The sequence below is a fragment of the Euprymna scolopes genome, chromosome 29 (assembly GCF_053919585.1).
Source record: "Euprymna scolopes isolate OS-2025 chromosome 29, ASM5391958v1, whole genome shotgun sequence".
Classification (NCBI taxonomy): Eukaryota; Metazoa; Mollusca; class Cephalopoda; order Sepiida; family Sepiolidae; genus Euprymna; species Euprymna scolopes.
Genome location: NC_136510.1, coordinates 3,791,733 through 3,805,176, shown reverse-complemented (window position 1 = coordinate 3,805,176; position 13,444 = coordinate 3,791,733). Strand labels below are relative to the sequence as shown.

Below are 13,444 nucleotides of genomic sequence, written 5' to 3'. Positions count from 1 at the left end.
TAAATGTTATTTTTTAAGAGTTTTTATGTATATGGACTAAGCTCAGGTGATAACAAATAAAGCTGGGGAGTTCAATGTTTTGGTTTCAATTCTAGCTGATGGCACCCATGTTATTTTTTTGCTTTTAAAACTGCTACTATATATTAGGTACAATATAATCAAGAGTACTGGCTCTATTATAATATGAAATCTGCATAAATCAAAATATCATTTAGGCATATTTTATGACTGGGCTATGCCAGGCGGTCTGCTAGTTTAAAAATAAAACTATTTGCTCAATTTACATGATTTTTGGAATATATTTTCGTTTCATCATAAGTACATACATTATACAGATTTGTTTTTTTTTACTATGGAGATACCTGATATATTTAATGTAAATCGTGAAATAATTCTACGAAATATTGAGAAATACTGAGGGAACTGGTATAAATGGCCGCATCAACAATCTGAGACATGCAAATGACGCAGTCCTTATCGCCAACTCTGAAGAAAAACTGCAAAAGATTTTAACAACAGTAACAGACAAAAGCGAAAAGAAAGGATTACAGCTTAATGCAAAGAAGACGGAATGCGTGGTAATCTCAAAGAAAATTGTTATGCAACAATGCAACATAGCGTGTAAGGGAGACAGAATCGGACAAATAAACACTTTTAATTATCTTGATTGTACTATCATCCCGGATGGCAAGTGTGACACAGAAATCAAGAAGAGAATTGGACAATCTAAGACAACTTTTAACATGAAATGCATTTTTACCAACAGTAAGATTAGCCTCAAGACAAAGATGCATGTTATGAGAGACTATGTATGGTTAATTCTTCTATAGGGGATGCAAATGCTGGACCATAACCAAGAACATAGAACAGCGACTAAAAGCAGTTGAGATGTGGTTCATCCGGAAAATCTTATGAACAAAAATAAAAAACAATTACAGAAGTAATGGACATGGCTGGATACTACAAAAGCTATCTTAGAACACTCCCAGACACATAAAGTACACAGAGATAACGTTTTATATCATTGTTGTAATTGGTAATTAAGTGGAGGATCACATGCTTTATTTGATTTGTAAAAAGAAATAATTCAATAGACGTGTTCGCTCTGCCATGACCACTTGGGAATCGATCCATTGCATTCGGTCGAAAGCCCGATCCACAGTATCCCTCGAGTTTCATTGCTTGCAAATTTTTCGGTTATGTTTCCAGTTTATTTTTTTGTCTTCAGACGTTTTTGAATTTGTGTGTCAGAAGTGGTTACATGTATTTGGTCTTTTGAAATGGGCTGGCAAAATGGATCTGTTTGTGCCCTAAATTCCATGAGATGGCAAACGGCACCTACAGAAAGCGAAATGTTGATCAGCCTTTAACGGATCAAGGGCTACAAAGAACAGGACAAACATCGGTTACTGTAATGGGAATTGAGCTAACAACAGAAATCTTAGTTTATACCTTCTTCTGTACGGATGCAAATGCTGGACTCTAACCAAGAACATAGAACAGCGACTAAAAGCAGTGGAGATGTGGTTCGTCCGGAGGATCATGAAAATCTTATGAACAAAAATAAAAACAAATGCAGAAGTAATGGATATGGCTGGATACTTGAGATCCTTTCTTAATACATCAGAGAAAGACAGCTGAAATTTTTTTGGCAATCTAATCAGGGCTGACGGACTAGAGAAACCGTTATGGAGTGACAAACTATGTGGAAACGAGCAGAGGAAGACAACGTACAAAATTTACAGTTTGAACAAATTTGCAACGTAAAAAGATGGCACCAACAATAAGTTCATGAGAAAAACCGAGAACAGAAAAAAAATGGAGAGCCATGATCATCGATGTCTGCAAGACCAGACCGGACACTTGAAGAAGACTGAAGAAATTCTGGACAAGAACAAAGATTGTGTTTGTATATCAGTTTTTTATAGTATTTAAATTTTTTCTTTTCAAATAATAAACTTTATCTTTGCCTTTAGGCTTTCATTTTACATTTCATATATGTAGAAAAGTAAAATCCTTTTGAAAAGTTGGTATTTGAGTTAAAATTTAATAAACACACGTATATCCGTGTGTAATTAGGCAGCATTTTTTCATTCAAGTAAACATTGTTTAAAAAAATCTGTTTAATTATACTTTTTCTACTTTTTGGATCTTTTTTAATTTTTTTGTGTGTTAACAAAAAAATTAATGTTCCATATGTATGACCACTACCCTATCCTGCCATTTTGTAAACTTTTTCGATTTAACAAAAGCATAACTGCCCCCCCCCTTTCTCCACTTAAGATAAATCCTAGTTAATAACATTTAAATACATTTAGAAATCAATTTTTGGTCCCCCCCCCCAAACAAATTCACCCTTGTCCATTTGTCTGCCCGCACTTTTTCAATAACTACGCCTTGGAATTTTTTTGGAAATTTTGCACAAACATTAAACATGATATGAGTAAAAAAGTAACATAACGGATTTTCCAGGGAAAACTCCGGTTGCTCCCAAAGGGGTGCCTTTCGGGTTAAAATGGCTAAAATTGACACTTTTGTGCTTATTAAAAAATCGATGCCTTGGATTTTTATAAAACTTTCTGATAAGTTGTAACTAACTGATTTCTATATAATTTTGTTTGTCTTTACTTCGCGGTAACTCTTGGGCTCTTTTAGGGCGAATAAAAACACTCTTTTTTTTTAATGTTTATCTGGCAGTTTTTCGTGGTGCTGAACTCAAATTTAAATATGTTGAGACCTTGGATGCTGAACTTAGTCATTTTTATGTCTCGTTCACATTGCACTCGCGGGGGATCATGCATGCTTCACTTGTTATTATTTTAATCATTTTGTGGACCGTTCAATCAATACGTACCAATTTTCAGTGCCATGTATGTGAGGTTTTAAATATTCTAGTGATCTGCTTTTCTTGAAAGAAAATTTCTAATCATTTTTCTCTATTCATTCAGATTATGATGAACCGCATGCCCTGATTGTGCTGGTCGATGAAGAAATCGTCGTCATTGACTTGGACTCGCCCAATTGGCCGGCCTTCAAGCTTCCTTACTTGAATAGTCTCCACTCTTCTGCCATAACCTGTGCGAACCACGTGGTTAACGTACCAGAGCAATTGTGGCAAAAAATCATCGATGCTGGAGAAACACAAATCGGCAAATATTCTCATAGGGTAAATCTTTTTTTTTTTTCTATTACCATCTATTTGTTGTTTTTGTTTTTTTATACTTTTTATCCTGTTTTTGTTTTTATTCTATTTTTTTATTGTTTATTACATTTTTTATTTATTTTTTGTTTTATTGTTTTTTATTGTTTTTATTCTGTTTTTTAGTGTTTTTTATTCTGTTTTTTTATTGTTTTTATTCTGTTTTTTTTTATTCTGTTTTTTTTTTATTCTGTTTTTTTTTTATTCTGTTTTTTTTGTTTTTTTATTCTGTTTTTTGTTTTTTTTATTCTGTTTTTTTATTGATTTTTTTTTTAATTCTGTTTTTTTTCTTCTGTTTTTTATTGTTTTTTTTTTTGTTTTATGTTTTTTATTCTGTTTTATTTTCTGTTGTTTTTTATTGTTATTCCGTATTTTATTTTTTCTGTTTTTTTATTCTGTTTTTTCTGCTTTGTTTTTTTTTAATTGTTTGTTTTTAATTCTGTTTTTTAATTGTTTTTTTAATTCTGTTTTTTTTAATTGTTTTTTCTGTTTTTTTAATTCTGTTTTTTTAATTCTGTTTTTTTAATTGTTTTTTTCTGGGGTTTTTTATTCTGTTTTTTTTTTTGTTTTTTTATTCTGTTTTTTTTCTGTTTTTTTTATTCTGTTTTTTTCTGTTTTGTTTCTGTTTTTCATTTTGTTTTTTCATTTCATTCTGTGTTTTTTTTTTTTTTAAGTTTATATTACAAAGGTTAATTTTCTTTTTCAGAGTTGGCCAATTGATGGAGGTAAAAACACTTCTACCGAAACTTTGACCCGAGATTTACTTCTTTCTGGGTGAGTGGTATATCTTGTTTATGCGCTCCCTTTCCAATTATTCTTTTGGTGTATGAATTTTAAAATATTTATCTTTTTCCTCGTTCGTCTAGCCATGAAGATGGTACGATCCGGTTTTGGGATGCTTCCAGTACCAGCCTCACGTTCTTGTACAAATTAAACACTGCCAACATCTTCAGTGGTGAAACTTCCCAGCCAGACAATTCAGGAGGAGAGGGAGAAGAAGAATGGCCTCCTTTTAAAAAGGTGATCTTTCATTACAACATTTCATCTTTTTGCTTTAAAGTCAATTTTTGCCAAAATTGAATGGAAAATATTTTGAGGTTTTGAATTTTTTTTTATTTAAATTCATTCACACTAACATGTTCATTTCATACGAAATGTTCGTACGGATTAAATACTATTTAAAAAGTCGATTAAATAACCCAATTTTGTCAGCATTTAATAATTCGAAACACACATAAAAAGATTTGTTTGGATTAAAATGTTTTTATTTTTACTCAAATTAATAAACTGGCCTCAAATGATTGTATTTTTTACGGACCATTTTTTTATGCGTCTTTAGTCGGATAAAATAGTTTTAAAAATTGAAAAAAAATCGTAATACATTTTGTACATTCATCTTAGTTTATTTTTAATCTTTAATCAGTTCATATGGGTGTCACGTTGGTAAAGTGGTAACGTCACCAGCTTTGAATGCTACAGTTTTGCTTTCGGTTTTAATTCTAGCTGATGGCACCCAAATATTTTGTATTTACTTTTGAAATCACGACGCTATAACAATATGTATGAAATCTGGACAAATTAAAATATATTTAAGCGTATTTTACGACCATGCAAAGCCCCCTCCACACACCAACAAACACTAGTGTGTGTGTGTGTATATATATATATATATATATATATCTATATACATACACATTATATTATATAAAATATTTTGAAAAACCATTTTTATTCAATAAAGCATTTCATAGGCATGGGGTGAGTGGGATAAAAAGTTTAAAAAAAAAAAAAATAAATAAAAAAAAACTGTTAGTAAAGCCCTCCCAACCCTTTCTATGTAGTAGACCGTTTGCTGTTTTCAAGCTTGATGGGAGCCCGAAAACAAGCAGATTGATCTCTAAATGAGGCTGAATTCTTGGGGGAGAAAAGATAGAGGAATCCTGGCCTGAAAGCTAAGAAAGTGTTATTTTAGTTTGACTTTGTTTGACACAGCAATGGCATTAGGTGAAATTAAGAATTATTTTTGTTGATCAGGGGGGGGGGGGCGATAACATGTGTACGAACATGAAATTGTTTTAGTATACTATTATAGAGTTTTATTATATATGTTTTAGTATATTATTATAGAGTTTTATTATATATGTTTTAGTATATTATTATAGTTTTATTATATATGTTTTAGTATACTATTATAGTTTTATTATATATGTTTTAGTATATTATTATAGAGTTTTATTATATATGTTTTAGTATACTATTACAGAGTTTTATTATATATGTTTTAGTATATTATTATAGAGTTTTATTATATATGTTTTAGTATACTATTATAGAGTTTTATTATATATGTTTTAGTATATTATTATATAGTTTTATTATATATGTTTTAGTATATTATTATAGTTTTATTATATGTTTTAGTATATTATTGAGTTTTATTATATATGTTTTAGTATATTATTATTGAGTTTTATTATATATGTTTTAGTATACTATTATAGAGTTTTATTATATATGTTTTAGTATATTATTATAGAGTTTTATTATATATGTTTTAGTATATTATTATAGAGTTTTATTATATATGTTTTAGTATATTATTATAGAGTTTTATTATATATGTTTTAGTATATTATTATAGTTTTATTATGTTTTAGTATATTATTATAGTTTTATTATATATGTTTTAGTATACTATTATAGAGTTTTATTATATATGTTTTAGTATATTATTATAGAGTTTTATTATATATGTTTTAGTATATTATTATAGAGTTTTATTATATATGTTTTAGTATATTATTATTGAGTTTTATTATATATGTTTTAGTATATTATTATAGAGTTTTATTATATATGTTTTAGTATATTATTATAGAGTTTTATTATATATGTTTTAGTATATTATTATAGAGTTTTATTATATATGTTTTAGTATACTATTATAGAGTTTTATTATATATGTTTTAGTATATTATTATAGAGTTTTATTATATGTTTTAGTATATTATTATAGAGTTTTATTATATATGTTTTAGTATACTATTATAGAGTTTTATTATATGTTTTAGTATATTATTATAGAGTTTTATTATATATGTTTTAGTATACTATTATAGAGTTTTATTATATATGTTTTAGTATACTATTATAGAGTTTTATTATATATGTTTTAGTATATTATTATAGAGTTTTATTATATATGTTTTAGTATATTATTATAGAGTTTTATTATATATGTTTTAGTATATTATTATAGAGTTTTATTATATATGTTTTAGTATATTATTATAGAGTTTTATTATATATGTTTTAGTATACTATTATAGAGTTTTATTATATATGTTTTAGTATATTATTATAGAGTTTTATTATATATGTTTTAGTATACTATTATAGAGTTTTATTATATATGTTTTAGTATATTATTATAGAGTTTTATTATATATGTTTTAGTATATTATTATAGAGTTTTATTATATATGTTTTAGTATACTATTATAGAGTTTTATTATATATGTTTTAGTATATTATTATAGAGTTTTATTATATATGTTTTAGTATATTATTATAGAGTTTTATTATATATGTTTTAGTATATTATTATAGAGTTTTATTATATGTTTTAGTATATTATTATATAGTTTTATTATATGTTTTAGTATACTATTATATAGTTTTATTATATATGTTTTAGTATACTATTATAGAGTTTTATTATATATGTTTTAGTATATTATTATAGAGTTTTATTATATATGTTTTAGTATATTATTATAGAGTTTTATTATGTTTTAGTATATTATTATATAGTTTTATTATATATGTTTTAGTATACTATTATATAGTTTTATTATATATGTTTTAGTATACTATTATATAGTTTTATTATATATGTTTTAGTATACTATTATAGTTGCCAGACTACAGAATACCCAAAAAGCTTCCGTATGAGCTCCAGCATGGAAAGCACTCTCATGGGAGCCAGAGAAAATAGTTAAGATGCTCTAAAATAATCATTGAAGGCCTTCAATGTTAATCTGTATTCATGGAAGCAAATGATTGTATTTTTTACGGGCTGTTCTTTTATGGGTCTTTAGCTGGTTAAAATAGTTTTTAACGGGTCAAAAACTGGTTAAAAATTGAAAAAAATCGTTACACATTTTGCACGTTCATCTTTGTTTATTTTTAATCTTTAATCAGTTCATATGTCACGTTGGTACAGTGGTAACGTCACCAGCTTTTATTGATACAGTTTTGCTTTCGGTTTGGTTCTAGCTGATGGCAACCAAATACTTGTTTTTAAACTTTTGAAATCACGATTATAATATATACGAATTTTGGACAAATTAAAATATCATATTTAAGCGTATTTTACGACCGGGCAAAGTCTGGTGTGCCACCCCATTCACTCCCGCTACTTAGTCGTAATTTGTAATTAACTGAAGTCACTATCTAAGCTATCTGTATGTCTTTCGACCTCATGCTGTTTTTCAACTATTGAATAAAAATTAATGAGATAAGATTGTCTATTGAATGATGAAGAACATAAGATTTTCTAATAATTTCTGGAATCGTCTGTTTCATTCTCTTGAAATATTCATGATTGTGATAAAGAAGCAAAATTGTTTTTCATTAAAAGGGAATAAATGCAGCCCTGACCAGAATATTTGTTCAATTTCTTAAAGCTGTCGCATGCAACGATGTACAATTGACCTAAAACTTAATCTGATGATGACGGCCATTGTTAAAATTTCACAAAAAATCTTTTTTCATGAACGGTTTCATTCCTTTACTCCTTTTTTTCTTTCCACAAAACCAAATCTAACATCTGCTTTACAGCACTTTACACACAACAGGTGTGTTCCGAAATTCATGATGATTGCTAACTTAGTTTAGAAGTGAATCCTGTCCATACAAATAAACGTATAAGGCGTGGCATCCTTGTGCCTCTTTTACAAGTATTGCAATTGCAAGTGCTCTGACGAACTCCAAGCACTAGAACCCCCCCCCCCGACAACAATACCCTCAACAAATCTGATAAGCAGCAAAAACCCACCCCTACACTGTAGAGATCCGTAGATGCTGTAAAGCAATCTATTCGGATGTTTTTTTTTTGGGGGGGGGTTTCTCTTCGACTGCTGCACTTTGGAATTCCTTCCCAGGTTCCTGCTTCCCTGACTGAACTGACATGCAGAAATTCCAAGTGTAATGTGAACAGACATCTCGCTGCTCAACTCCCTAAATAGTATCCCTGCAAATCTGGTCCCAAATAGTAGCTCCTCACGACTAAGTTACTCGTTTGGGGTGAAATGACAAAAAAAAAATCAACATGTATTTATTTTTTTTTTTGTTAAAAACCTGTCTAGATTTGTTTTTGTTTTTATTAGGTTGGCAGTTTTGATCCTTACAGTGATGATCCCCGTTGGGCAATTCAAAAGATTGCTCTCTGCCCTCTCAGTGAGACCCTGATGGCTGCAGGGACCGCTGGTCAGGTGATTGTCCTGCAAATGGAACGTGAGCACCGGGAACAGGAAGTAAAACATGTGACGATCGACATAGTGAGCGACACGGATAATTTTGTGTGGAAGGGCCATGAAGCGCTGACTCTCCGGGAGGGTGACCTCAAGTTTGCCCCTGGCTTCCAACCAACTTGTGTCATGCAGCTCTCACCCCCTGCTGCCTGCACCTCCCTCTCTATCAATTCTGAGTGGCAAGTGTAAGTACACCCCCCCTTCTTGTTTTTCTTTTTCCATTCTTTGTCTCCTTCTTTATTGAAATCTACCTCAGAATATCCAAACACAACTTCATTTCTTTTCACCAACAAATGAAAACCTTTTTTGAGAATTTGAGATGAGGATGAATTTGGATATTCTGACTATTGTACTCCTTTTATTTTCTTTATTTTTATTTGCTATAGGTTTTTTTTTTTTTTATAGGTTTATTTTTTTTTTTTATAGGTTTATATTTTTTTAGTCAACCCACCCATATACACATACACATTTTGGCCGATGTACCCCAGCCATCCACCATCAAGTGTATTTTTGAACTCATTGATTCTTTAAACTTGCATTCAAATACAGATTTGTGGGAATAACAGTACAATTTTAACAAATGGGTTTACCATGAAACTGCAGTCGACTATTGACTTGTTCCTTAAATATTTATTGTTGTAAGTGGGCCGCTCAAGTATGAACCTTGAGTTATTTCAACATGTACCCCGGCGTGGTTAGGCCACATCCTGAACATACGCTGACCAGACACAGCGATTCACTGCAGTATCAGATATAAGTATTAGCCTGTTACGGTTCCGAACGCCCAAAGTTGGCTTGGTATCCGGTTTCTTCATTCCTAGTCGTATTTTCAGCTGACCACTGTTTTCTTGTTTTTTCATGATTACATGATTACAATAATCTGATGATAAAGAATGTGACCGAAATAGTGAAGACGACTTAGGATATTTTGCTGCAAAAAAATATGTTGCAGCGAGGACAATGTTTATGAACATATAGTTGCAAACGGAGTCTTTTTTTTTAAATTTTTTTTTATTTTGTTACACAACCATCCATTTCTAATTCGATATTCTTATGACCCACCCCCCTCCTTCTTAATGTCCATGCTTGACTCCTCCACATGGACTCATGGCATAGAGGATAGCAATATTGCTTATAACTCTGATCTGACTTTTTTTTTTTAGGGTTGAACATTCAATCTTTACTGCAAGTGATAAAAACATTAGTCAGCATGGTTGACTGAACAAGAACAATCACTTCACTCCCCATGGATTAAATGAGGAGTTTAGTTGAAAGTTTTGTACAGGTCCCTAGTTTTTAAAAAAATAGATAAAAAATACACTGTCTTCTTTTTTTATAAATTTGCTATCATAATTTGGAGAATTTTAAACAAAAATATTCACTGAATCTGATAAAATTATTAATGAATGCAAAAAAGATGAGAACAATTGTCCAAAATTTCATCTCAAATTTTGAAATACACAAACTTCAAAACCCATACGCAATATTTAAATTTTCATACAGTTTATTCAAATTGAGTTGAGTATTTCAGGGGAGATAACAATAGTTTATAAATTTTAATAAAGAGTTGTCCACCTTTATGAGGATTATGGGTTAAGCTGCTTTCTTGATGCTTTTCTTGGCTAGTTCATACACGATGAACGATTTCTATCGTACACAAAGAATCAAAAGCAAAAATTATCTTTGTAGAATAATTGGTGCTTGTTAAGCTATAGTTGAAGTCGATTTTTTAAAAATATAACGTTTTATGTAAAAACAATATTATGTACTTAATTGTCATGTTGAAAATAGTAATACATCCAAAAATTATGAAAATTTATAGAGTAGAACAACTGTTTTATAGTAAAAAAAAAAGTCTATTGTTATAGACAACAGATGTTGCAGTCATGATACAGTAATCTAAAATATTCCTTTCAGAATTTATTCCCTTGCGTTTAGCCTCCTCCTGTTTACTTTATAATGTCTAAGAAAAATGCGATTTTACCCAATTTTCCATAAAAATTACTTTTAACTAGAAAAATTTCTACTCGATTTTTCGTAATTTGTAGTGATGTTACTATTTTTGGCATGACAATTAAGTATGTAATAATGTTTGTGCTTAAAATGACATTAAAAAAAAAAAAATCGATCTGTCGACTTTATCTTAACAAGCACTGAACTATAAAACCACGCAGCATTTGCAATAAAGAACATCATTTGTGTGCATCCTTTTTCAATGAACCTGTAAACAAATGCCAGAACAAACATAACGGTTACGATGAAAGCTATAGAAATGTCAGTAATCAACAAAAGTAATACTAATAGCTCCACCTACATGTTCATTAGGAAGTTATGTTATCCCTACAGAAAATTAACGAAAGAAAAAGAAGGGTTCTTGTCCAGAATTTCCCCTATATATAAAAAAAATTAAGAAAAATCTGTATGATGTACGTACACGTGATGAAATGAAAATGTTGTTTTAAAAATCATGTAAATTAATCAAGTAGTTTTATTTTTGAATAAGAAAATCAAATTTTAAGACAAAGGGAGATAATTCCACAATAATTCAAACTTACAATATTTATGTTGTGCCTACAAATTCCTGTTAATCAATTAACAATGATTTTCTTTAAAAATAAAACTACTTGATCAATTTGTGATTTTTGGAATATTTTTTCATCACCGGTACGTACATCATACAGATTTTTTTTTTTTTTTTTTTTTTTTTTTAATATAGGGTGAATTCTGAACAAGAACCAATATAAGTAATGCAGGAATACAAAACGCATGCATGTTAAGATCAATAGAAGAACATCAAGTGCAGTAAAAAAAAAAAAAAAGAAACCAAAACATTTGAATTCCGTTTCGATTGCATATCAGCATGAGCAGCATTATTCTTGCAGCAGAGAATTCTATTTCTGCAATAACTAGTCCGATATTTTATGCTGATTATGCCTTCCTTTCTCGTATGCAGATGACAAGACGTTCAGAGCATTAAAAGAAGCATGATACGTAGTTATATCACAATTCCTAATGCAAGATACACTCAACAAATTCTAGTAATGTTTGTATCAAAATGAATCCTAGAAAGATTCCACAGAAATTGGTTTGCAGATAACATCAGATGGTTTTAAATTTTGAATATTTTACTTGTTTAATACCAGTGAATTTTTTTTTTTTTTTTTTTTTTTTAATGATCATAGAATGTTTTGTTCGTTGCAGAGGAGCTGCTGGAACCGCTCATGGATTTGCTCTCTTTGATTATTGTCAAAAGATTGGAATTACTTCCCGATGTACACTTAACCCTAATGGTGAGCAAAATCAAGACCCCCAACCCGCCACATTCACACACTTGGGAGGATTGCTAAGACTTTGAAACTTTTTTTTTTAAATTTCTATCAGTTAAATTTTATTTTCCATTTCAAAGTTTAACTGATTCTTAATCCTGAAAAATCCTGACAAAGAAAAAAAAGTGAAATTAAACATCTTAAATGATCAAATTCTACTAAATTTAAACCACTATCAATCATTACACTATCTTACTAACCACCTTACATGCATTGATCCTTATCCTCGAATGGCCTTCAGGCCCTGATAAGTTATGGTTCCCTTGTAAAATAAAATATACATTTGTCAGAAAGAGTAATGGTATACAATTTCATAATTTTTTTTTTGTTTTTGATGTTTTATGCTTTTCATTTTTTTCTTTCAATAATTAATGATACATTTTTAAAATATGATTACCAAAGTTACACTGACGCAAGAAATACACTATCATCTCGATTTATTTTCTAAATTTTAATAAAGTATAAATTTATTTATTTACTCCATTAAATTTTAATAACGTATAAATTTATTTATTTACTCCATTAAATTGTAATAAAGTATAAATTTATTTATTTACTCCATTAAATTTTAATAACGTATAAATTTATTTACTCCATTAAATTTTAATAAAGTATAAATTTATTTATTTACTCCATTAAATTTTAATAAAGTATAAATTTATTTATTTACTCCATTAAATTGTAATAAAGTATAAATTTATTTATTTACTCCATTAAATTTTAATAACGTATAAATTTATTTATTTACTCCATTAAATTTTAATAAAGTATAAATTTATTTATTTACTCCATTAAATTTTAATAAAGTATAAATTTATTTACTCCATTAAATTTTAATAACGTATAAATTTATTTATTTACTCCATTAAATTTTAATAAAATATACATTTATTTATTTCCTCCATTAAATTTTAATAAAGTATAAATTTATTTACTCCATTAAATTTTAATAACGTATAAATTTATTTATTTACTCCATTAAATTTTAATAAAGTATAAATTTATTTACTCCATTAAATTTTAATAAAGTATAAATTTATTTACTCCATTAAATTTTAATAAAGTATAAATTTATTTATTTACTCCATTAAATTTTAATAACGTATAAATTTATTTATTTACTCCATTAAATTTTAATAAAGTATAAATTTATTTATTTACTCCATTAAATTTTAATAAAGTATAAATTTATTTATTTACTCCATTAAAATTTAATAACGTATAAATTTATTTATTTACTCCATTAAATTTTAATAACGTATAAATTTATTTATTTACTCCATTAAATTTTAATAAAGTATAAATTTATTTATTTACTCCATTAAATTTTAATAAAGTATAAATTTATTTATTTACTCCATTAAATTTTAATAAAGTATAAATTT

General features: G+C 28.2%; 1 protein-coding gene across 15 annotated transcripts in view; it reads left to right on the top strand.

Annotated features, from left to right (window-relative positions):
• LOC145252455 (lethal(2) giant larvae protein homolog 1-like) overlaps nt 1-13,444 on the top strand; it is a 167,944-nt gene that overhangs the window by 96,866 nt on the left and 57,634 nt on the right. For all 15 annotated transcript variants that reach the window (XM_080111865.1, XM_080111871.1, XM_080111870.1 and 12 more), the window contains exons 11-15: nt 2,949-3,166; nt 3,906-3,973; nt 4,066-4,219; nt 8,590-8,918; nt 11,935-12,023. In XM_080111865.1, the coding sequence (XP_079967991.1) occupies nt 2,949-3,166; nt 3,906-3,973; nt 4,066-4,219; nt 8,590-8,918; nt 11,935-12,023 (858 nt within the window). The remainder of the gene's footprint in view (nt 1-2,948; nt 3,167-3,905; nt 3,974-4,065; nt 4,220-8,589; nt 8,919-11,934; nt 12,024-13,444) is intronic.